Source organism: Cyprinodon tularosa, unplaced genomic scaffold, assembly GCF_016077235.1.
Source record: "Cyprinodon tularosa strain WSP-4 unplaced genomic scaffold, ASM1607723v1 ctg780, whole genome shotgun sequence".
Taxonomy (NCBI): domain Eukaryota; kingdom Metazoa; phylum Chordata; class Actinopteri; order Cyprinodontiformes; family Cyprinodontidae; genus Cyprinodon; species Cyprinodon tularosa.
This window is the reverse complement of record NW_024039541.1, coordinates 151,633-176,095: the sequence shown is the minus strand read 5'-3', so window position 1 is coordinate 176,095 and position 24,463 is coordinate 151,633. Positions and strand designations below refer to the sequence as shown.

General features: G+C 57.4%; 1 protein-coding gene across 3 annotated transcripts in view; it reads right to left on the bottom strand.

Moving 5' to 3' along the window:
- Window positions 1-148: 148 nt before the first annotated feature.
- slc12a2 (solute carrier family 12 member 2) overlaps window positions 149-24,463 on the bottom strand; it is a 35,740-nt gene continuing 11,425 nt past the window's right edge. Inside the window, exons 2-27 of one of the 3 annotated variants that reach the window (XM_038270870.1) lie at window positions 20,880-20,999; window positions 19,917-19,992; window positions 19,569-19,664; window positions 18,532-18,671; window positions 18,351-18,461; window positions 18,168-18,276; window positions 16,939-17,063; window positions 16,697-16,781; window positions 16,460-16,620; window positions 16,178-16,285; window positions 15,983-16,106; window positions 15,456-15,557; window positions 14,130-14,285; window positions 13,827-13,926; window positions 13,371-13,482; window positions 12,764-12,904; window positions 12,307-12,413; window positions 7,960-8,039; window positions 7,726-7,866; window positions 6,549-6,596; window positions 5,902-6,024; window positions 4,178-4,289; window positions 3,430-3,516; window positions 3,078-3,213; window positions 2,083-2,150; window positions 149-1,414 (exon numbers count right to left, since the gene is read on the bottom strand). In XM_038270870.1, coding sequence (XP_038126798.1) covers window positions 1,279-1,414; window positions 2,083-2,150; window positions 3,078-3,213; window positions 3,430-3,516; window positions 4,178-4,289; window positions 5,902-6,024; window positions 6,549-6,596; window positions 7,726-7,866; window positions 7,960-8,039; window positions 12,307-12,413; window positions 12,764-12,904; window positions 13,371-13,482; window positions 13,827-13,926; window positions 14,130-14,285; window positions 15,456-15,557; window positions 15,983-16,106; window positions 16,178-16,285; window positions 16,460-16,620; window positions 16,697-16,781; window positions 16,939-17,063; window positions 18,168-18,276; window positions 18,351-18,461; window positions 18,532-18,671; window positions 19,569-19,664; window positions 19,917-19,992; window positions 20,880-20,999 — 2,904 coding nt within the window. In that variant the 3' untranslated portion in view covers window positions 149-1,278. The remainder of the gene's footprint in view (window positions 1,415-2,082; window positions 2,151-3,077; window positions 3,214-3,429; window positions 3,517-4,177; window positions 4,290-5,901; window positions 6,025-6,548; window positions 6,597-7,725; window positions 7,867-7,959; window positions 8,040-12,306; window positions 12,414-12,763; window positions 12,905-13,370; window positions 13,483-13,826; window positions 13,927-14,129; window positions 14,286-15,455; window positions 15,558-15,982; window positions 16,107-16,177; window positions 16,286-16,459; window positions 16,621-16,696; window positions 16,782-16,938; window positions 17,064-18,167; window positions 18,277-18,350; window positions 18,462-18,531; window positions 18,672-19,568; window positions 19,665-19,916; window positions 19,993-20,879; window positions 21,000-24,463) is intronic. The other 2 variants (XM_038270871.1, XM_038270872.1) reach the window with 2 other exon arrangements.

Genomic DNA, 24,463 nt, shown 5'->3' with positions numbered 1-24,463 from the left:
GTGTTTACATGTAAGGTGAGAGTGGGGGCCCCGCGGGGGCCGGGCCCCTCAGACGTTCTCCTTCCATGAACAAAGATGGATCCATAATGAAACAAACAGCGGTTCTGTTCTAGATGTGGTTTAATGAAGCACAGCTAAAGAAAACAGAAACGTTACAGATTTCATTTGATTTATTGCAATAAAGATATACAAAGTATGAATAATCATAAGTGTTAAAATGTTAGAAAAGCATATCTGTGACCGTTAACAGTGCAGTGGATGAAATAATGGCTGCTGCAGCCGGCCAGGTCGACCCGTTCATGTTTGCATAAAGCAGGACGCCGCCGCTTCGTCTAAAAGGCATCGAAACGATAGAAACCGTCAAAAAGAATATTTCTTAAATTAAAAGGAGAAAAAGGAGGAAAAACATGCAAATTAACTAGAAACCAAAACCAAACGTTTCACAGGAAGAAGCTAAAATAAATACGTCTTCAGGATGAGCCAGGAAGCCTATTTACAGCTGGGAGGCCCCCAGTGGCTCCCAGTCACCGCTGGGACCGCTGAACTGGAAGCACTGGGAGGAAGACGCTTCGGACGTCTGATTGGTCCAAGGAGCCGCAGATCTACGCTCGTTTCTACAGAGATTATACGCCTAGATACAGATTAATGTGTTCATCCGGAGGGAGGGGGCGACCAAAACCCGCTGTTCCCATGGCAACCATACATTCAGAGCTGAGATTAGATTATTCTGAACCAAACGAAACGAAAGGCGTGTTTATGGGACGGCGATGGAACATCTGGGTCGCTGGTTCTGGACCGCCAAGATGGAGGACAAGAACCAGGCGGCTCAAAACACATCAGGTCCAAATGCTTCGCTACCCGGCCGGCGCCGCTTCCTAAAGCATGGAGGTTCTGTGGTACCGAGGAGCAGCCCGACATCAGAACCACGTCAGAACCCAGAGTGTTTCCAGAACCGGTCAGTCCTCAGGGGGAGGAGCACAAGAACCGGACCAATCAGAACCTGATCCAGAACCACAGCGACCCAACGGGGAAAGAAGGACAGGAAGCGGGTCAGATGATCTGATGATGGGACGCATCGTCGCTCCGACCTGAAGGCACATCTGGAAGGAACGTTATTGCTGCATCACCCCCCCCCCCCCCCCCCCCAGAACTAGGATTCATTCAATTGGAAAAACTAAACTAGAAAGAAAAAGAATCTGAAATAAATAGAGGACCCCCCCCCCCATGGTCAGTGTCCGGCTGTGATGGGAGCTCCACTGGGAACACTGGGATCTGCTTCTAGGAGTAGAAGGTCAGGACGCTCTGGTGGTTCCCCCGCACCAGCAGGATGGGGGGCAGGTCCTTGGACAGCGCCTCCAGCCACGCCATGTAGAGGGCGCTAGAGACCGCGCCTTTCCTCGCCAACGGGAGGCTCCTGGACACAAGACAAGAACGGACACGTCAGAGACAGAGGGACGGACAGGGACGCCTAACGACCCCCCCCCCACCCCCGGTCAGAGACAGAGGGACAGACCGGGACGCCTAACCACCCACCAAAGAGGAGAAGCCCAGAAAAATTGATTACAACTTCTTCTCCAAGCGCTGGGACATTTCTGAGACATAACAGAGGATGTCCCTAACGTCTCAGGGACGTCTCCATTATGAACGTCCCACTGAGGTCAACATCCCTACGTCTCCAGGGATCCAACAGGCGGCAGCAGGGTCTACAGCCAGAGGAACCGGACCAGTGACCCACATGGTTCCTCTGGACACAGCAGAGCCGCTGGGCTGTGGTACCAGAACCATGAAGAAGACATGGAAGTTAGGAGAACTTTCCCTTTCTGGGTCACCACCACCCCCTCCCTAGCGGCTCCGCCACGCCTGGTTCTACTCCACCGATTTTTCAGTACCGGTTCTGGTTCCAGTCCCGGTTCTGGTTCCAGTACCGGCTGAGGAGCAGGTAGGAACCTGGGCAGAAGCGGAACCTAACGTTGGACGGAGGAGGCCCGGGCCACATGGAGGCCAGGAGAAGGTGGGAGGGCGAGGTTCTCCGGGGTCCAGGCTGAGGAACCCTCTGCTCTACAGAGGAGGAGGGAAGCTTACATGACGATGAGGTTGGCGGTGGCAGAGTGCTCCTTCAGCAGCTCGTTCAGGCGGATCTGGCGGTTGGTCTGAGGAACAAGCAGAGCAGATGATCAGAACCCGCTTCCAGTTCAGTCCAGTTCAGTATAATAATCTTAGATATGGCATTTTGTTCTTTCCATTAGAAGAGCGTAGCAGCAGATGGCAGAGAAGGTAAGTATGCAGTCTATAACAGATCTATAGAACATGGTTATCAGAGTCATGTCATGCTGAACCCTGGCTAACTTTCTGAGGCAGTATAAGAGCTGCTGTCCCTCCATCATCTATGCTGGATCAGCAGAAACATGAACAATGCTAACAGGTTAGCAGCTAGCACGCCGTCCTGTGAAGCAAAGATCAGGCTCAGCGGGTCCAGATCTAGTCTAGAACCAATCTAGAATCAAAGTCCTTTCCTTTGGTGATCAGTGGTGTTTATGAAGCTCAGTGTGATAAACGTCAGCCTGTCGCAGGGCGAGGACACGTCTTCCTCTGACCCCCACAGGATATAGACATAAAACACATAGATCTGGCTGTGTTGGTGCCATTTTTCCATTCACTAATTTACGCTCATATTTAGTTATTATTGGATGTTTAGTATTTGCACATTCTAGAACACGTTGCTGTTTTACTGGATTAATTTCCTTGTAGTTTAATCTGCATTCAGTTTAATGCTTAGTGTTGGACGGACAGCCAATAGGAACGCACGCTGAGCGATGACGTCTGGGAGCTCGCACGTCTCTGGAATGTAAAGAAAACCTAAACTGGCGTGTTTGTTGCTACTGGAAACGGAGACACACTGTTTTCTACGGTGGTTCAAACATTAACGCGCGTAGACTCGTTCACTCCGTCCGACTCGTGGTTATTTGCCTTCATCTGAGCAAAGAAGTGGTGAATATGTTAATCACAGACATTTAGCCGCTCCAGGCTGATTCTCCCACAGGAAGCTCAGCCTGGCGGCCTGGCGGTTGTGGTCAGACCTTGGCGCGGTACAGCTCCAGCTCGTTGTCTGTGATCCTCCAGGGCTCGCTGTTCTTCAGCCGCTCCGCCGCCTCCAGCTCCATGTTGTCCTCCTTCAGCCGGTAGGGCTCCACCATCTCTTCGAAGGCCGCCACACTGCATCACAACAGAGGCGTCGCCGTTAGCAACAGGCTGCGGACATTCAGCAGCATCATGTGCTGAACAACAACCATCCAACCACAGCATCTTCAGGAAGGTTCTGGTTGAGGAGCAGCAGCCCCAGCAGCTGGTTCCTGGAGCTCAGAACCTTCCAGAACCAGAACCAGAACCGTCCTGATGGGCGGGGCGGCAGTGAGGAAGAGGAGAACTTACTGCTCCTTCTTGGGCTTGGTGTTGATGTCCCCCAGCACGTTGATGTCAGAGAAGTCTATCCTGAACTTGCTCAGCAGAGTCGCCATCCTGCAAGAAACAAGCAGTTCTCACCACCAGAGGGCAGCAGACATCCAAACATTTCCCAGTTCAACCAGTCCTCTGCCAGCATGGGGGACTGGTTCCGCTCAGAGGATCCAGTTCTGGAGAACCAGGACCTCCAGAGGATCCATGAAGCAGCAAAGCAGGTGGAGCCAGAGAGCTCCAGGCTCTGCTGCAGCGTGGGCCGGGTCACCCAGAACCTCCCATCACTGGTTTGGGTTTCTCTGCTGGTTTGGACCTGAGGCTCATCAGACCCCAGATCAGAGAGGAACCACAGCTTCAAACACACAGAACCACCTCCCACAGAGCTCTGGACCTGCAGAGCTGCTGATGGAACCAGAGGTCCATTTCCAGGTGTTCTGGTCCTCTGCAGGACATCAGAGGAAGCAGCCTGGATACGCACCTCCATCACAGATCTATTCTACATGTTTAGCTCTACTGTTCCTGCCTCTAACAGCTTCTATTGACGGCTCATGACCTCCAGGAGATCAGCTCATCCATGGCCGCCATCTTGCTCTGCTGTAAGCTGAGAATGAGTCAGTGCTGACAGGGAGACCAGCTGGTTCTCCTGGAGACCATGATCCCAGCAGCTTCCACACAGCGTGAAGCTCAGGAGAACAGCTGAACCTGGAGAACCTGGAGAACTTACGCTCGGCGGTCGTGATCGATCCGGTTGATCTTCCCTCCAATGAAAACGCGGATCTTGCAATCCTTCCACCTCTTCTTGTTGGTCAGAAGGTAGGGGATGAGCAGGGTCAGACCTGATGGAGGAACAGAAGAGCTTAGAACCAGAACCGCTGCATACAGGCCTCATTCTGGAGAGAAGGCCCAACCCATCATCATCATCATCATCATCGAGTGGAGACGCGGTTCCTCTCATCCTGCAGCTAAACAGGTTCTGCTGTTTTATTGGACCTGAACCCATCCGAAGACTAGAGCTAACCCTACTGCTAACCCACTGCTAACGCTAACCCTATTGCTAACTCTACTGCTAACCCGACTACTACTACTGCTAATGCTACTGCTAACCCGACTACTACTACTGCTAATGCTACTGCTAACCCGACTACTACTACTGCTAATTCTACTGCTAACTCTACTGCTAACCCGACTACTACTACTGCTAATTCTACTGCTAACTCTACTGCTAACCCCACTACTACTACTACTGCTAATTCTACTGCTAACCACACTACTACTACTGCTAATTCTACTGCTAACTCTACTGCTAACCCGACTACTACTACTGCTAATTCTACTGCTAACTCTACTGCTAACCCGACTACTACTACTGCTAATTCTACTGCTAACTCTACTGCTAACCCCACTACTACTACTGCTAACTCTACTGCTAACCCCACTACTACTACTGCTAATGCTACTGCTAACTCTACTGCTAACCCCACTACTAATACTGCTAATTCTACTGCTAACTCTACTGCTAACCCCACTACTAATACTGCTAATGCTACTGCTAACTCTACTGCTAACCCACCGCTAACGCTAACCCTACTGCTAACTCCACTGCTAACCCTACTGCTTAAACACTGCTAATGCTAACCCTACTGCTAACCCCACTACTACTGCTAACCCTACTGCTAACCCCACTACTACTGCTAACCCTACTGCTTAAACACTGCTAATGCTAACCCTACTGTTAACCCCACTTCTACTGATAACCCTAATGCTAACGCTACTGCTAATGTTACTGCTAACCCTACTGCTAACCCCACTACTACTGCTAATGTTACTGCTAACCCTACTGCTAACCCCACTACTACTGCTGCTAATGTTACTGCTAACCCTACTGCTAACCCCACTACTACTGCTGCTAATGTTACTGCTAACCCTACTGCTAACCCCACTACTACTGCTAATGCTACTGCTAACCCTACTAATTAAACACCGCTAATGCTAACCCTACTGCTAACCCCACTACTACTGCTGCTAATGTTACTGCTAACCCCACTACTACTGCTAATGTTACTGCTAACCTTACTGTTAACCCCACTACTACTGCTGCTAATGTTACTGCTAACCCCACTACTACTGCTAATGTTACTGCTAACCCTACTGCTAACCCCACTACTACTGCTGCTAATGTTACTGCTAACCCCACTACTACTGCTAATGTTACTGCTAACCTTACTGTTAACCCCAGTCCTACTGCTGACCCCACTTCTATTGATAACCGTAATGCTAACACTACTGCTAATGCTAACCCTATGGTTAACCCCACTACTACTGCTAACCTTACGCTAACGCTTACCCTACTGTTAACCCCAGTCCTACTGCTAACCCCACTGCTAACGCTAACCCTATGACCCTACTGCTACGCTAAGGCTAGCCTGGTCTGGTCTAATCTGGTCTCACCTCCGTCATCAAACAGCCACCAGACGTCCACGGTGCCTTTCCCCTGTTTCTGCTGGAACTGCTGGCTGGCCTCCAGCAGCCGCTGGTCAGAACTGTTCAGTGGAACCGTTGGACTCTTCTTGCCTGGAAGACAGCGAGCAGACAGAAATAGAGCACATAGAATCAACTCCCAGGTGATCAAACACAGAGCACATCTGTTCATCTGGTTCTCTTCCTGCCTTCAGCGCTGAACCAATAAATCAACCTTCAGGCAGAAGAGAAACGCAGAGGAGCCGACAGACGGCGCCGGGACGGGTCCGAAGTACACCAGAACCCGGAGAAGAAAGCTAGAGAGCCGTCACCCCCAAGGAAGGAAGGAAGGAAGGAGGCGAAACACAGAAACTACCAGAGGTCTGAAGAGAGAAGGAGATCAGATGATGCAGCAGGACATCAGAGACGGACTGAAGCCAGGAGACGACAGAGCAAACAGGAAGAGGGAGCGTCCTGGAGCAGGACAGGAGGACAGAGACGGTGTGTTAGCGGCAGCTCTCTAAATCTACCGGGAAACATGAGGCGACACAAAGTGACAGGATGAAGAAAGCCAGAAGCAGCAGAAGCTCTGAGAGGAAGAAAAGTCTGAAGGCAACCAGAGGAAACGGGTCTCCTGCCTTTTTTCAACAGGGGCTGCGTTGTAGCTTTGCCATCTTCATCGTCTTCTGGGAAATATGAAACAAAAGAACAAAGAAAACATCCTTAATGTGAGACACTGATGATGATGATGATGAGGGAGGAGAATGCAGGAGCAACAGCCTCCTCCCAGCAGCGGGAAGCAGGACTCCACTGCTCTGAGCCTCCTGCAACATTTCAGATTTCTGGGCAGGAGCCAGGAGCATCCGGTTGGATCCAGCCTGCTGGACGCAGCAATGTCCTGAGACTGAGGTCATCTGGGAGGCTCCGCCCCCTCTCTGCTCTGCACTTACATCTAGTTTATTTAGGAAACGGGTAAACCTTTTCCCCTCAGATTGACCAGAGAAAAGCGCCTGAAAGCAAACTACAGTAACGATGATGGTCACCTGAACGTCTGATGTAATGGAAGAATCTCATCTATCAAAGTTCTGATTTCATTAGCAGGTGAATCCTGTGAGGTCATCAGGGCGCATCAGACGTGTTAGCAGGTGAACCCTCTGTGAGGTCATCAGGGCGCATCAGATGAAAAACTTTACGGTCATTTTATTTCCACCCAGACCAGCAGCAGCTCTGAAACTGGACGCCATCCGGACCAGGAGGAGCCTGGGAGACTGCGCTGAGGGACGCAGCAGGGTCACCAACGTCCAAGGACGGCCCCCAGACTGGGAACACTGGTCTTACCCCAGTTTCCTTCCCTACTGAGCTGTTGGCCTCATACGCTTCCCAGCAGGACAGACAGGAAGCAGCGGGCTTGGCTTTTCAAATTAAGGTGACGGTGTTTAAACCGACTGACTGGAAAGGGTCTGCAGACCATCGCTGCACCATCTGCTCTGAAACAGGAAACGCCTAAAAACCACAACACGTTCTGCTCCTCGCCATCCCTCTGCCGTCCCCCAAACACAGAGCTGTCAGGAACATCTGTGACCAACATTCCTGCCCAGTCAGGGGTGGGGGTGGAGGTCACTTCCTGTGTGGGCGGAGCATTAGCAGCAGAGAGAGAAGCTGGTGGATGAAGAGCTTCCTGAGAACAGGAGGAACCATGAGCTTCCAGGAAGCTTCCTCCACCATGGGACGGTGCGCCTCCTGAAGGTCCTCCTGCCACCAGGAGCAGCAGGAGCTGGAGCAGGGAGGAGGGAGGAGGGAGGGGAGCAGGCTGACCTTTCTGTGCAGCTGGACTGTTCTGAAGGCTGGTGGTCTTTGAAGACAGCTTGGATGAGTCACAGTCCGAGTCTTTGCTGGTGTCCATGGAAACGATGACGTCCTTGGCTCCTGATTTCTCCTGGGAGGACAACAGCTCATCTGGCAGAAAGGGAAGCAAAGACGTCAGAGACGCTGCACGCCACCAGCAGGGGGCGGTAATGGGAGGTCAGCTTCCTGCTCCTCAGCAGGTACCTTGTCCTTGGATGTGAGACACGTCCAGCCCCTCCTTCAGCCGCAGGATCACCGCGCCGTACTGGAAGTCAAACGCGTCGCTGAGGAGGACGGAAAGCAGACATGTTAGCGACGCAGCTAACCTATGACCTACAGCTGCTTCCAGTCATACCGCCATCACTGATGGCGGTATGACTGGAAGCACACCGCTGCTCCCACTGCTCCTTCAGCAGGAGGCGACACGCCGCTCCCACAGCGGAGAGGCGACCAGCCGCTCCTACGGCGGAGAGGCGACCCGCCGCTCCCTCTGCAGGAGGAGACCCGCCGCTCCCTCTGCAGGAGGCGACCAGCCGCTCCCTCTGCAGGAGGCGACCCGCCGCTCCCTCTGCAGGAGGAGACCCGCCGCTCCCTCTGCAGGAGGAGACCCGCCGCTCCCTCTGCAGGAGGAGACCCGCCGCTCCCTCTGCAGGAGGAGACCCGCCGCTCCCTCTGCAGGAGGCGACCCGCCGCTCCCTCTGCAGGAGGCGACCAGCCGCTCCCTCTGCAGGAGGCGACCAGCCGCTCCTACGGCGGAGAGGCGACCCGCCGCTCCCTCTGCAGGAGGCGACCAGCCGCTCCCTCTGCAGGAGGCGACCAGCCGCTCCCTCTGCAGGAGGCGACCAGCCGCTCCTACGGCGGAGAGGCGACCCGCCGCTCCCTCTGCAGGAGGCGACCAGCCGCTCCCTGTGCAGGAGGCGACCAGCCGCTCCTACGGCGGAGAGGCGACCCGCCGCTCCCTCTGCAGGAGGCGACCAGCCGCTCCTACGGCGGAGAGGCGACCCGCCGCTCCCTGTGCAGGAGGCGACCAGCCGCTCCCTCTGCAGGAGGCGACCAGCCGCTCCCTCTGCAGGAGGCGACCCGCCGCTCCCTCTGCAGGAGGCGACCAGCCGCTCCTACGGCGGAGAGGCGACCAGCCGCTCCCTCTGCAGGAGGCGACCCGCCGCTCCCTCTGCAGGAGGCGACCCGCCGCTCCCTCTGCAGGAGGCGACCCGCCGCTCCCTCTGCAGGAGGCGACCAGCCGCTCCCTCTGCAGGAGGCGACCCGCCGCTCCCTCTGCAGGAGGCGACATGCCGCTCCCTCTGCAGGAGGCGACCCGCCGCTCCCTCTGCAGGAGGCGACCCGCCGCTCCCTCTGCAGGAGGCGACCCGCCGCTCCCTCTGCAGGAGGCGACCAGCCGCTCCCTCTGCAGGAGGCGACCCGCCGCTCCCTCTGCAGGAGGCGACCCGCCGCTCCCTCTGCGGGAGGCGACCAGCCGCTCCTACGGCGGAGAGGCGACCAGCCGCTCCCTCTGCAGGAGGCGACCAGCCGCTCCCTCTGCAGGAGGCGACCCGCCGCTCCCTCTGCAGGAGGCGACCCGCCGCTCCCTCTGCAGGAGGCGACCAGCCGCTCCCTCTGCAGGAGGCGACCAGCCGCTCCCTCTGCAGGAGGCGACCAGCCGCTCCCTCTGCAGGAGGCGACCCGCCGCTCCCTCTGCAGGAGGCGACCCGTCGCTCCCTCTGCAGGAGGCGACCAGCCGCTCCCTCTGCAGGAGGCGACCCGTCGCTCCCTCTGCAGGAGGCGACCAGCCGCTCCCTCTGCAGGAGGCGACCTGTCGCTCCCTCTGCAGGAGGCGACCAGCCGCTCCCTCTGCAGGAGGCGACCAGCCGCTCCCTCTGCAGGAGGCGACCAGCCGCTCCCTCTGCAGGAGGCGACCCGCCGCTCCCTCTGCAGGAGGCGACCAGCCGCTCCCTCTGCAGGAGGCGACCAGCCGCTCCCTCTGCAGGAGGCGACCAGCCGCTCCCTCTGCAGGAGGCGACCAGCCGCTCCCTCTGCAGGAGGCGACCCGCCGCTCCCTCTGCAGGAGGCGACCAGCCGCTCCCTCTGCAGGAGGCGACCAGCCGCTCCCTCTGCAGGAGGCGACCCGCCGCTCCCTCTGCAGGAGGCGACCCGTCGCTCCCTCTGCAGGAGGCGACCAGCCGCTCCCTCTGCAGGAGGCGACCTGTCGCTCCCTCTGCAGGAGGCGACCTGTCGCTCCCTCTGCAGGAGGCGACCAGCCGCTCCCTCTGCAGGAGGCGACCTGTCGCTCCCTCTGCAGGAGGCGACCAGCCGCTCCCTCTGCAGGAGGCGACCAGCCGCTCCCTCTGCAGGAGGCGACCAGCCGCTCCCTCTGCAGGAGGCGACCAGCCGCTCCCTCTGCAGGAGGCGACCCGCCGCTCCCTCTGCAGGAGGCGACCTGTCGCTCCCTCTGCAGGAGGCGACCAGCCGCTCCTACGGCGGAGAGGCGACCTGTCGCTCCCTCTGCAGGAGGCGACCTGCCGCTCCCTCTGCAGGAGGCGACCTGTCGCTCCCTCTGCAGGAGGCGACCAGCCGCTCCTACGGCGGAGAGGCGACCCGCCGCTCCCTCTGCAGGAGGCGACCCGCCGCTCCCTCTGCAGGAGGCGACCCGCCGCTCCCTCTGCAGGAGGCGACCCGCCGCTCCGTCTGCAGGAGGCGACCCGCCGCTCCCTCTGCAGGAGGCGACCCGCCGCTCCCTCTGCAGGAGGCGACCCGCCGCTCCCTCTGCAGGAGGCGACCCGCCGCTCCGTCTGCAGGAGGCGACCCGCCGCTCCCTCTGCAGGAGGCGACCCGCCGCTCCCTCTGCAGGAGGCGACCCGCCGCTCCTACGGCGGAGAGGCGACCCGCCGCTCCCTCTGCAGGAGGCGACCCGCCGCTCCCTCTGCAGGAGGCGACCCGCCGCTCCCTCTGCAGGAGGCGACCCGCCGCTCCCTCTGCAGGAGGCGACCCGCCGCTCCGTCTGCAGGAGGCGACCCGCCGCTCCCTCTGCAGGAGGCGACCCGCCGCTCCCTCTGCAGGAGGCGACCCGCCGCTCCCTCTGCAGGAGGCGACCCGCCGCTCCGTCTGCAGGAGGCGACCCGCCGCTCCCTCTGCAGGAGGCGACCCGCCGCTCCCTCTGCAGGAGGCGACCCGCCGCTCCTACGGCGGAGAGGCGACCCGCCGCTCCCTCTGCAGGAGGCGACCCGCCGCTCCCTCTGCAGGAGGCGACCCGCCGCTCCCTCTGCAGGAGGCGACCCGCCGCTCCCTCTGCAGGAGGCGACCCGCCGCTCCCTCTGCAGGAGGCGACCCGCCGCTCCCTCTGCAGGAGGCGACCCGCCGCTCCTACGGCGGAGAGGCGACCTGCCGCTCCCTCTGCAGGAGGCGACCCGCCGCTCCTACGGCGGAGAGGCGACCTGCCGCTCCCTCTGCAGGAGGCGACCCGCCGCTCCGTCTGCAGGAGGCGACCTGCCGCTCCCTCTGCAGGAGGCGACCCGCCGCTCCTACGGCGGAGAGGCGACCCGCCGCTCCCTCTGCAGGAGGCGACCCGCCGCTCCCTCTGCAGGAGGCGACCCGCCGCTCCCTCTGCAGGAGGCGACCCGCCGCTCCTACGGCGGAGAGGCGACCTGCCGCTCCCTCTGCAGGAGGCGACCCGCCGCTCCTACGGCGGAGAGGCGACCTGCCGCTCCCTCTGCAGGAGGCGACCCGCCGCTCCCTCTGCAGGAGGCGACCCGCCGCTCCTACGGCGGAGAGGCGACCTGCCGCTCCCTCTGCAGGAGGCGACCCGCCGCTCCCTCTGCAGGAGGCGACCCGCCGCTCCCTCTGCAGGAGGCGACCCGCCGCTCCCTCTGCAGGAGGCGACCCGCCGCTCCTACGGCGGAGAGGCGACCTGCCGCTCCCTCTGCAGGAGGCGACCCGCCGCTCCTACGGCGGAGAGGCGACCTGCCGCTCCCTCTGCAGGAGGCGACCCGCCGCTCCGTCTGCAGGAGGCGACCTGCCGCTCCCTCTGCAGGAGGCGACCCGCCGCTCCTACGGCGGAGAGGCGACCCGCCGCTCCCTCTGCAGGAGGCGACCCGCCGCTCCCTCTGCAGGAGGCGACCCGCCGCTCCCTCTGCAGGAGGCGACCCGCCGCTCCTACGGCGGAGAGGCGACCTGCCGCTCCCTCTGCAGGAGGCGACCCGCCGCTCCTACGGCGGAGAGGCGACCTGCCGCTCCCTCTGCAGGAGGCGACCCGCCGCTCCCTCTGCAGGAGGCGACCCGCCGCTCCGTCTGCAGGAGGCGACCTGCCGCTCCCTCTGCAGGAGGCGACCCGCCGCTCCTACGGCGGAGAGGCGACCTGCCGCTCCCTCTGCAGGAGGCGACCCGCCGCTCCCTCTGCAGGAGGCGACCCGCCGCTCCGTCTGCAGGAGGCGACCTGCCGCTCCCTCTGCAGGAGGCGACCCGCCGCTCCTACGGCGGAGAGGCGACCCGCCGCTCCCTCTGCAGGAGGCGACCTGTCGCTCCGCCGCTCTGACCCGTCCTCCATGCGCTCCTACTCACTGGATCATGTTGATGTAGGTCTCCACGTTCATCATGTCTCCGTCTCTCCAGTCGTTCTTGAAGCCGAGCACCAGCGTGTTCGGCCGCAGACGACCCAGACCAGCAGCCTGAAACATCCAGCCATTAGGGACGGTTAACACTGGAACCAGTCATTCCAGTTTAAACACTGGAACCAGTCATCCCAGTGAAAAGTATTCAACCATTTCTAGATTGAACAGCCTGACTCGTTAACCCTTCCAGACCCGACCCGCTGCGTTTCCTTCACTCATCAGCTGGATGCCTGACCTCACTGGGCTTTGACTAGGCCGTTCCATGATGGTCGCCCTCCTGGATGGTCAACATCCGTCTCTAACTGCAGTTTTATTTAGCTTTGCCGTTTCCCAGCCTCTGCTGCTGGGTAATGTCCCACAGCATGATGCAGCCAGCTGCCACCACCGTGTCTGAAGAGGGTTCTTACCTGGAGCAGGTACTGGGAACCTTGTCTCAGGTCCTCAGCAAACACAGGCGTGTAGAAGGCCTTGGTCTCATTCCTCATCAGCCAGCGCTGGTACCGGGACTGGTCTGCAGCTAGATCTCTGAAGTTCGGCTTCCTGTAGCCCTGCAGGGAACCAGAAGCTGACGTCAGTCTGCGTCCTGATGGCCCACAGCCCCCCATGCTCTACCTGCTCCACCGCCAGCCCCCACTGCTGCAGCTCAGGGGGGACATGAGTGGAAGAAACACGTCAGCCTGTTTTACTGGGAGGGGGAACAATCCAGGCCTTCAGCCAGGAAAGAGTAACGCCATTAACTGGGAGCTGAACCACCATTAAACTGGAACTCCTCCACAGCCCTAATGGGAGGGAGGGAAACCGGAGCCTTCAGGCCTGAACAGAGCGTCCATTCATCCAACCAGGAGGGGGGGGGGACTCACACCTGGTCCATTATCCGCTCGGATTCAGGACCCGATGGGATCAGGAATGCTGGAAATCAGCGCCTGCAGCCAGAACCAGAAGGTCTGAGGCTAAAAGAGAGCAGCTGCTCCACCTGAACATGGCCGCCAGGCCCTACGCCTCGGCGGGGCTCACCATGCGGACGTGGCCACAGATCATCAGGCCCACATTCTTGGTGAAGGAGTGAACCAGGTCCAGGAGGGCAGGCCGGGAGTTGGGGTAACCGGTCATCACCAAGCACTGGGGCCTGCAGGGGAGAAAACTCTGGTTAGTTTAACGTCTTTAACGGCTGAAGATCAGCGGCTTTTTAATCCGGATTTCTGTAACTTCATGTTAACACGGCAACAGCACATCAAAGAGAGGAGCAGCATCAGAGGGCTTTAATCCCCGCTGGGTTTGCTGCCATTGGTAACAGTCAAACCACATGGCGAGCAGCCGGTCCAGAACAACAGCAGGCAGACATCAGGGAATCACCCCACAGCCGGTTAATTATCTCCCTATGGCGGTCTGATGGAGCCGCTCGCTCAGGAAACCAACAGGAAGTCCCCGTCAACCTTTCCAGAGCGGAGGTTCATGCTGCAGACGTGGTACCTGAAGTTCTTGACGTGGTCCTCCACGGCGCTGAGGTGCAGCGTGTGGCTCAGCGCCTGCTGGTAGGTCAGGGCCTGCGTGGACGAGCCCCAGTTCACATCTGCACAGACGGACAAATGCAGTCAGCAGACGTGTTTATGGGTCAGAGCAGCGTGCTAAAGGTCATGTGACCCCCGCGGCGCTGGAGGCTGAGGAACGGCCGCTCTGTGTGTGTTCAGGCTAAAGAGCAGCGCCGCCATTCAGCTGCAGGCCCTCCAACCTTTCCACAGCCTCAGGAGGGAGGGTGGGGGGTGGGGTGCTCACCTGGCTTCTTGTGGCACACATAGATGTAGAGTCCCATGACGATGACGTTGGTGAGGAGCGCCGCCGCCCAGTTGATGACGAACATCACTACGCAGCACAGCACGGCGCCGGCCAGGGCCACCCACATGTTGTAGTACCTGAAGCTGGGCCGCCAGCCTGCAGCAACGACAGCCGTTAGTCACACACAGCACGACCCGGCCCACGGCGTCATTTAGTACAGGAACACGGCGCCGTTAGCGGGGGGACCGGGTTAAACAGCGGAGGTTAGAAGCCCATTAGAGAGTTACAGGTGGGCTACATGCTAACCGCTAAGCTAACAGACTTTAGTGATGGTGGATAACTGCTGGTTACAGGATGGGTCTACGGCGGCCTCTCCCTGAAGCTCCAGGTGGAGCTAAAGCCATGAGGAGGTGACAAACAAAAGGTTCTGTACCTGCAGGTCTGGAAAGGAGTCGGTGTGGAAGGAGGAGAAAGGAGAGAACTTAGTGGAGCAACAAACAACATGCTTCCCTAAAACACTTCCTGCTAGGAAAACCTTTCCATGCGTCCCTCTGGGGTTTAATGATTTAATGAGAACTGCAGGACGGAAACGCGCTCTGCAGCTGAACATCAGCCATCGCTCAGTCACTGCTTTATTAAAACCCATTGAGTGACTGAAGTCAGTCCCAGGTTAGCTCCGCCTCTAAATGACCCCGCCGGGTATCAGACGGGTTTGGAGCAGCAGATCTGCAGGAGGGACAGAAGATCTGTTCCACCTGAGGAAACCTTGAGTTTAAGGTGATCCTGACCAGCTGATTGGACAGTTCTAGACTTCCTGCTTCATCTACAGGATGAAGAGGATTCATCTGATGCATCCACTGACTGCTGATCAAATAAACAATGACGGTCAGTTTAAATGTTGATCCATCTATTTCCATATTTCTATCCCGCCATCTTGGAGGCTACAACCCCAACAGGAGAGGAGCTTAACGATGCAGAATTCACCGCACACAATCCTTCCTGTGCTCTCCACCATGGGGAAAGGTCAAAGGTCATCTCAGGAATCAGAATAATTACGACCTGAGCGACTTTCGGTATTTACCATTATTACAATGGTCCATGAAGGCAGCATTAATCCTCCACGATCCGCGGAGGGTCAGAGCTAACAGCTGTTAGCTTAGTTAGCTCAGACTGACAGGAAGTGGAGCTCTGGGTCACACAGAGCAATGCTGGGGTCAAAGGTCACACAGCATTGCTTCAACTTTCTGAAAACCTCCTTTAGTTTAAAATCCTGACTTTGTAAAACAGGTTTAGCGTCGGCGGTCCCGCCTGGCTCCCTGAGCTTACCTGGAGAGTTGGCCAGCGATGCGTGGAACACCGAGTAATTGATCAAGGCATAGGAAGCCAGGAAGAAGTTGGAGATGATCGGTGCGATGGTGTTCAGCTCCGCTGGAAGCAAGAGAGAAAAACAGAAGTTTAGACAAAGAGTGGCAGCTAGGATGTGTTTATAACTAACTATAATAAACTTTAACTTCCAATGAAAAGCTCAGCCATGGAACAACATCTGGGTTTTAATCTGGATCTCCAGGATCTAAAGGAGGCCCAGCAGATCGGTGCGTTCAGGGACTCCATGGGATCCAGCACAGACCAACATCTGCTCACAAATATCCTGCAAGAAGCTTTTAACTCCTAATCAATCTGATCCCAGCTCAGTTTTATCATCTCCAAAGGGAACGCGTTTCAAACGATTTCTGCTCCCAGCACACCCCCATTTCTGTCCTCTAAACTGGCCCAGCTAACTGCTAACAGGCTAACCCAGATGTTCTGTCCAGCTGTGGTTACTGATGGACGTCAGGAACAGAGCGCGGCCGTACCGATGAGGATGAAGCCCAGAGCGATGCCGAAGGTCAGGAAGTACCCCCGCAGCGGCTCGTTGTTCTTCCCGTACCCTTTGGCAAACACGCCGATGTAAGGGTAGATGTTGTCTTTACACAAAGCCTGCAACAAAACAACAGCTTTAGGCTTCTGGGCCGCAGACGGGCGGCGGGTTTATCAGGACGCGGCGTCACCTGGAAAACTTTGGGCGCGCTCACTAAGGAGGCCAGCGCAGAGGACAGCGTGGCAGAGAAGATCCCAGCGGAGATGATGGGGGAGAACCCTGAAACCACGCTCATCACCTGCACGGAGAAAACACACCTTCAGTCAACCCTGAGCCATGACCCCCCAAGGATGCTAATATGTACTAGCATCCTTCGCTAATACATATGAAGCTTTTTCCAGCTGCTCTCATTGTAAGGCAGTGAACCTCTGGTCACCAGCAGCTAGAGGTCAGAGGTCAGAGGGGGTCGTACCTGCATGTCATTGTGGAGTCCGTAGCGGCAGGGTTTTTCAGATATATTACAGCTGGAGAAGTCGTAGCCAAACTTGCAGGCAGCGCTCGTGCAGTTTTTCAGGAAGTCTCCAGTGAGGGTGTCATTCACATTTCCAGTGGCGTCCCTCACAATGCAGGAGCCTGGAGGCAGAAGGAGCGAGGTCATCCTCAGCGCCATGAGAGGTATGTCTGCACAGCCAAAGGTGAGCGGGCCTACCTGTGGAGATGGCCACCCCCATGTAGACTATTCCTGTGATCAGGATGGCCAGCAGAGTTCCTTTGGGGATCGCCATCTGAGGGTCCTGCAACAACCAGACAACGCTTTCAGCAGGAGGACGAATTCATGACTTCTAACTACTGTCATGGAAGCAGATGCATCCAGAGCATTTCATGAACTATGGGGACAGGAGGAAGGAGCCAATCAGGATCTAATATGGGGGGTCCAGGGGTCCGACTTACTGCAAGGTCCCCGGAAATATTGGCCCCCGCCAGGATACCGGTTGCTGCAGGGAAGAAGATGGCGAAGACTGAGAAGAACGTCTCTCCTCGGAAGTCCGGCCCCATGTTCTCCCACATGAGGTCACCTGCAGCCAATGAAAGCAGAGGAGGTTAAAGGAGGCGCATCGAGCATGGAGGCAGAGAGCCGGGCGGCTCCTGACGGCAGAGAGCCGGGCGGCTGCTGACGGCAGAGAGCCGGGCGGCTCCTGACGGCAGAGAGCCGGGCGGCTGCTGACGGCAGAGAGCCGGGCGGCTCCTGACGGCAGAGAGCCGGGCGGCTCCTGACGGCAGAGAGCCGGGCGGCTCCTGACGGCAGAGAGCCGGACGGTTCCTGACGGCAGAGAGCCGGGCGGCTGCTGACGGCAGAGAGCCGGGCGGCTCCTGACGGCAGAGAGCCGGTCGGCTCCTGACGGCAGAGAGCCGGGCGGCTCCTGACGGCAGAGAGCCGGGCGGCTCCTGACGGCAGAGAGCCGGGCGGCTGCTGACGGCAGAGAGCCGGGCGGCTCCTGACGGCAGAGAGCCGGGCGGCTCCTGACGGCAGAGAGCCGGGCGGCTCCTGACGGCAGAGAGCCGGGCGGCTCCTGACGGCAGAGAGCCGGGCGGCTGCTGACGGCAGAGAGCCGGGCGGCTGCTGACGGCAGAGAGCCGGGCGGCTCCTGACGGCAGAGAGCCGGGCGGCTCCTGACGGCAGAGAGCCGGGCGGCTCCTGACGGCAGAGAGCCGGGCGGCTCCTGACGGCAGAGAGCCGGGCGGCTCCTGACGGCAGAGAGCCGGGCGGCTCCTGACGGCAGAGAGCCGGGCGGCTCCTGACGGCAGAGAGCCGGGCGGCTCCTGACGGCAGAGAGCCGGGCGGCTCCTGACGGCAGAGAGCCGGGCGGCTCCTGACGGCAGAGAGCCGGGCGGCTCCTGACGGCAGAGAGCCGGGCGGCTCCTGACGGCAGAGAGCCGGGCGGCTCCTGACGGCAGAGAGCCGGGCGGCTCCTGACGGCAGAGAGCCGGGCGGCTGCTGACGGCAGAGAGCCGGGCGGCTGCTGACGGCAGAGAGCCGGGCGGCTCCTGACGGCAGAGAGCCGGGCGGCTCCTGACGGCAGAGAGCCGGGCGGCTCCTGACGGCAGAGAGCCGGGCGGCTCCTGACGGCAGAGAGCCGGGCGGCTCCTGACGGCAGAGAGCCGGGCGGTTCCTGACGCACCGTCGTATCTAAAGAAGCCTCGAGGTTCCTTTGACTTCACAGGAATGAAGGATCCAATAAAGTAGTTGAAAATGGCGGTGATGAGGACAATCAGCAGGAAGATCTGGGCCTGAGGACAGAAGCAGAAGCCATTAGTCGCTCACGCCAGGAGGTGAAGATAAACCGACCCACAGGAAGTCCCACCTTGGCCTCCCACTCCATCCCTGCCACAGAGATGCCCAGGAGAAGGATTATGGTGATGGTGCCGATGATCCGGATGTCGTTGATTTCATCTGTCATCAGCGCATCCACGCCCTAACACACAATCAGGACCGTTGGTACACACAGATGCACTGATGGCTGGGAGCAGAGGGGACAGACTTACTCGGAGAAGTTCCACCACAGTCTCAGCAAAGCCGACCACGTACATGGCTACGGCCACGGCGTTGGCGAAGGCGAAGATCAGGCCAATAGAGCCTCCGAACTCTGGTCCCAGACTCCTGGAGATCAGGTAGTAGGCCCCCCCTGTAGGAATTCACTTCAGGTTATTTCCAGCAGACATTCACTGGCTCTAGCTATCCCTCACACCAAGCATGCATGCTGCGACAGTGGAGAGGAAACCTCCGTCTAACAGGAAGCAGCAGCAGCCTGGTTCTGGTTCTGCCAGTAGAGTAGCAGCCAGAGAAACGCTAGAGGAGGGATTGCTTTGTCATCTAGACGGGCCAACCCCTTCCTCCATTTTAATGACACGCGTCTTCCTTTCCCACGCCGCCGCATCGGATGGGTTTGTGTCCAGGAAGACCCTCCTACCAGAGACCCATCAGGATCCCAGTCTCAGTGCATCTATAAATGCTCTTGCAGAGACACGGTGCTAAAAGTCTGGCCCGGTTTGGACCTCCAGAACCTCTGAGCTCAGGTCAACGTGTCCGACTCTGGTGGAACACCCAATGATCAGCTGATCTGTCCTGCCGTCCATTTCTGAACGACCTGCTCCATGTCGGTTCAGCGCTTTAGGAACGGCACGGCCTACCAAGATGGTTCAGAACACCATCAGCTCTGGAGAACCTCTGTTCCTCCAGAACCGAGCAGCATCCATAACCAACGCTGTCGCCATGGTAACGGGACAGAAAAGTCATCCGAGGAACTGGGAGTTACTGTATGCGGCGCTCTCCCAGGTCCTGAAGACCCCATGTGCTCCTGCCGCCGTCCTGGGAGGAGCCTATCTGGGTCACCAGCAGACCTCCCATGGAGCTCATTCAGCTGTTTGGTCCATGTTAGATGGACCAGGGACTGAAAGGTAGGACAGGAGGACCAGAGTCTGCTGGATGGACCTTTGGACCGGCCAGAGGACAGACCCTGGGAGCATCTGGGCCCTTCATTCAGCAGCACAGCAGCCATTCTGCAGAACAAAGTCAGAAATACCTCCTCGCACGAATCCGTTGGTGGCAATGGCAGAGGTGGAGAGGCCGGTGATGGTGGTGACCACGGTTGCCATGCCAACGATCACACAGGCTAGAGCTGCAAGACAAAACAGAAGGTTCCCCGTTAGCGGCTGTCCGCAGACCCCCTCAGCCCTCAGCCAGAGGACGGCTCTGGTCAGGTCGGTCTCCATCAGCGGGATGTTTGCTGGCCTCTAGATGTGGACGTCTCTAACTGTTCGGACTCGGAGAGTCGTTCACGTCTTTAAGCTGGGACCTTGCAGAGCGCGTCCTCTGTCCGTCCCTGAGGGGGACGCCCGCAGCGAGCTGAACAGGAACAGCTCCAACTCACCGATCCCTGCCTGGCCCACGATCCAGGTCATACGGATGAACAGCATCACTCCCCAGATGTTCAACATGCAGCGGACCTGCAGAGAGAAGCACAGACTGGAGCGCTTCTAGAGACACCTGCACCCCCGTCGGTTCTGACAGGGGACAGAAACCGTCAGCAGAACCACTGCAGCTCTGCTGACGCCTGGATCAGACAGAACTCCTGTTCTGGGTCAGTCACCATTCCTGCCACCAGGCAGAACCTCCCATCCTCAGTGTCCTGCCTGGAAACTGGAGGCTCTGGGTCAGTGTGACCTACAGAACGATCCGAGCGCCGGCTTCATTTACACCGATTAAGGATATCTCTGGGACACGGCGGCCGGGTCGCTGCGCGCCGCACCGGCCAGCGCTGAGGGAACGGCCTTTTCTTTGCTTCGTCTGATGAAGTTCAGACATTCTCCACCTTTTGGAGGAGCAGATCTACGGATCGGTTTGGTTTCCCATTCCTCTGAAGGACCAGCCACTCAGCGCTGCCAACGCCTCATTCCAACCTCATTCGTCTGGTTGGAATAGATGTTGGGGAACCAGAATGGGCTTTGCTGCGATGGTGGAAAAGCTCTATGTGTTTCTTTGGAAAAACATCAGTCTGTTAAAGCCAAAGGTTCAGAACTAGAAGTCCTTCTCATCCTCTGAGCTCCTGAAGGTGTGGAACAGAAAGATGACTGACCCGAATCAGGAGACTGAGCATAGAAATATGCACAGATCCAGAGTTTAGACTGATCCCAGGTCAGAACAGGAGCCTGGAGGAAACATCTGAGTGAGACCATGAAGGACTGCAGAGAGGTTTGGGTTAACTTAGCAACCAGAACACCTTCAGAGGAAATTCATCCATGTAAAGCACCTTAGAGACCCGATCAGAACCGCACTGATAATGCCTCAGGAACCATAAAAACCCAAAAGGTTCTGCAAACAGCAGGTGGCTTACCAGAACCCCCTTGATCCAGCCGAACTTGACCACTCCTTTGGGCTCGGCCGCCTCCTTGGCTGCGGCCTCTTCAGCCGGCGTCAGCTCGTCGCCGTTAGGGAAGCCATCCTCAAACGGCTCCTGAGAACAACAGACCAAAGCAAGCAGGTCACTGAAGGTTACAGTCTGTCAGAGCATCCAACGTCCTACTGGCTGGAGGTGGACAGGGTTCCTCTCCTCCTCTCAGCATTTAGGACCTTCTAGTGAAGGAGAAGCTTCTGCCATCGCTGGACCATTCCCTGCATCGGCAACATCATCCCAGTTCAACCAACTACAGGCCCTCAGGTTTGGTCCCATCACATCTAACAGGAGTCAGACACCGACCGGACGATAGACGAGGAGAGGACGGACGAGACGATAGACGAGGAGAGGACAGATGAGGAGACGTGGATGAGGGGATTTGGATAAAGAAATGATAGATGACAGACGAGGAGACGGAGAACAAGGAGACAGAACATGAGGAGATGGCGAAGGGACGAAGGACAACGGGAGAGAGGACGAGGGGATGGAGGACAATCAGCAATGATCTTGATGAGCAGGTGAGCGGTGATGGATCAGGGCTGCAGGCCAATCACTCCAGAACCTTTGCATCAGCAGCCAGTTCATCAGTCAGAAACCAACCACATCAGCCTGGCCCAGTCTGGGACCAGCAGCATCCAGGTCCAGTCCTCAGGCAGCACCAGACTGGGACCCGGATCACTGGACTGATCTCCATTTGGTGTCTTTGAAAGAAGTTCTGATCCATTCAGGGTCTGGTTCCAGCATCAGAATTAGATCAGAACCTTCTCAGCAGGACGTAGCCAAAAGGTGAAGATCTGAGCCTCCTTCCTCCGCTAAGCTAAGCCGACTCCTCTGACCCGGTTCACCGAGGCCCGCTAGCGGTCCCATGTGTTGCTGCTTCAGAGGAACCCTCCTGGGATACGTGGACCCGGCCTCGGTAGCTGGATCCACCAATCAGAGCTTCTGTCTCCTTATCCTCATAATTACACCCCTGATCTTCATTAGGAGCAGAGAGGATCCGCTGAGACCGAGCAGCCATGGATCCAGACCAGGTACGCTCCAGTTCTAGCTAGAACTGCTCATCAGGCAGACCTGAACAGAACCACAGCCGTTTGCTTGAAGCTTCAGGAGAGGGACGGCAGGACGGTGACTGGTACCGTTTCATCGGGTCTGTTCAGTTTGGATTCCACTCAGGACACATGGCTGAAATGAAGGCTTTAATAAAGAGCGCCCCCAAGTGGTCAGCTGACAATGAGGCGAGTTCATTTGAAAGTATCCAGCTTGGTGCGGTGAGGGAAGCCATGCTGCTGGACCAGAGCCATGAAAACATCAGCGCAGAGCCGTACCGAGGCTAAAGGCTAAGCTAACCAGGTGCTAACTGGAACCACGACACTCCAACTGGTTCCAGTTAACTAGGCCAGGGTCTGGTTCTCTGCTCAGTTCTGGTCACAGACCTGCCAGTCTGCTCTGCCTTCTGGTTCTACAAGAGAACACTGATAGAGCCAAACCTGACAGCTGGACTTCACCAGCAGATGAAAACAAGCATAGAATGCTCTAGTTTGGTTGGTCTGTGCTGCTCTAGTTTGGTTGGTCTGTGCTGCTCTAGTTTGGTTGGTCTGTGCTGCTCTAGTTTGGTTGGTCTGTGCTGCTCTAGTTTGGTTGGTCTCTGCTGCTCTAGTTTGGTTGGTCTGTGCTGCTCTAGTTTGGATGGTCTGTGCTGCTCTAGTTTGGTTGGTCTGTGCTGCTCTAGTTTGGTTGGTCTGTGCTGCTCTAGTTTGGTTGGTCTGTGCTGCTCTAGTTTGGTTGGTCTGTGCTGCTCTAGTTTGGTTGGTCTGTGCTGCTCTAGTTTGGTTGGTCTGTGCTGCTCTAGTTTGGTTGGTCTGTGCTGCTCTAGTTTGGTTGGTCTGTGCTGCTCTAGTTTGGTTGGTCTGTGCTGCTCTAGTTTGGTTGGTCTGTGCTGCTCTAGTTTGGTTGGTCTCTGCTGCTCTAGTTTGGTTGGTCTGTGCTGCTCTAGTTTGGATGGTCTGTGCTGCTCTAGTTTGGTTGGTCTGTGCTGCTCTAGTTTGGTTGGTCTGTGCTGCTCTAGTTTGGTTGGTCTGTGCTGCTCTAGTTTGGTTGGTCTGTGCTGCTCTAGTTTGGTTGGTCTGTGCTGCTCTAGTTTGGTTGGTCTGTGCTGCTCTAGTTTGGTTGGTCTGTGCTGCTCTAGTTTGGTTGGTCTGTGCTGCTCTAGTTTGGTTGGTCTGTGCTGCTCTAGTTTGGTTGGTCTGTGCTGCTCTAGTTTGGTTGGTCTGTGCTGCTCTAGTTTGGTTGGTCTGTGCTGCTCTAGTTTGGTTGGTCTGTGCTGCTCTAGTTTGGTTGGTCTGTGCTGCTCTAGTTTGGTTGGTCTGTGCTGCTCTAGTTTGGTTGGTCTGTGCTGCTCTAGTTTGGTTGGTCTGTGCTGCTCTAGTTTGGTTGGTCTGTGCTGCTCTAGTTTGGTTGGTCTCTGCTGCTCTAGTTTGGTTGGTCTGTGCTGCTCTAGTTTGGTTGGTCTGTGCTGCTCTAGTTTGGTCGGTCTGTGCTGCTCTAGTTTGGTTGGTCTGTGCTGCTCTAGTTTGGTCGGTCTCTGCTGCTCTAGTTTGGTCGGTCTGTGCTGCTCTAGTTTGGATGGTCTGTGCTGCTCTAGTTTGGTTGGTCTGTGCTGCTCTAGTTTGGTTGGTCTCTGCTGCTCTAGTTTGGTTGGTCTGTGCTGCTCTAGTTTGGTTGGTCTGTGCTGCTCTAGTTTGGTTGGTCTGTGCTGCTCTAGTTTGGTTGGTCTGTGCTGCTCTAGTTTGGTTGGTCTGTGCTGCTCTAGTTTGGTTGGTCTGTGCTGCTCTAGTTTGGTTGGTCTGTGCTGCTCTAGTTTGGTTGGTCTCTGCTGCTCTAGTTTGGTTGGTCTGTGCTGCTCTAGTTTGGTTGGTCTGTGCTGCTCTAGTTTGGTTGGTCTGTGCTGCTCTAGTTTGGTCGGTCTGTGCTGCTCTAGTTTGGTTGGTCTGTGCTGCTCTAGTTTGGTTGGCCTGTGCTGCTCTAGTTTGGTTGGTCTGTGCTGCTCTAGTTTGGATGGTCTGTGCTGCTCTAGTTTGGTTGGTCTGTGCTGCTCTAGTTTGGTTGGTCTGTGCTGCTCTAGTTTGGTTGGTCTGTGCTGCTCTAGTTTGGTTGGTCTGTGCTGCTCTAGTTTGGATGGTCTGTGCTGCTCTAGTTTGGATGGTCTGTGCTGCTCTAGTTTGGATGGTCTGTGCTGCTCTAGTTTGGTTGGTCTGTGCTGCTCTAGTTTGGTTGGTCTGTGCTGCTCTAGTTTGGTTGGTCTGTGCTGCTCTAGTTTGGTTGGTCTGTGCTGCTCTAGTTTGGTTGGTCTGTGCTGCTCTAGTTTGGTTGGTCTCTGCTGCTCTAGTTTGGATGGTCTGTGCTGCTCTAGTTTGGTTGGTCTGTGCTGCTCTAGTTTGGTTGGTCTGTGCTGCTCTAGTTTGGTTGGTCTGTGCTGCTCTAGTTTGGTTGGTCTGTGCTGCTCTAGTTTGGTTGGTCTCTGCTGC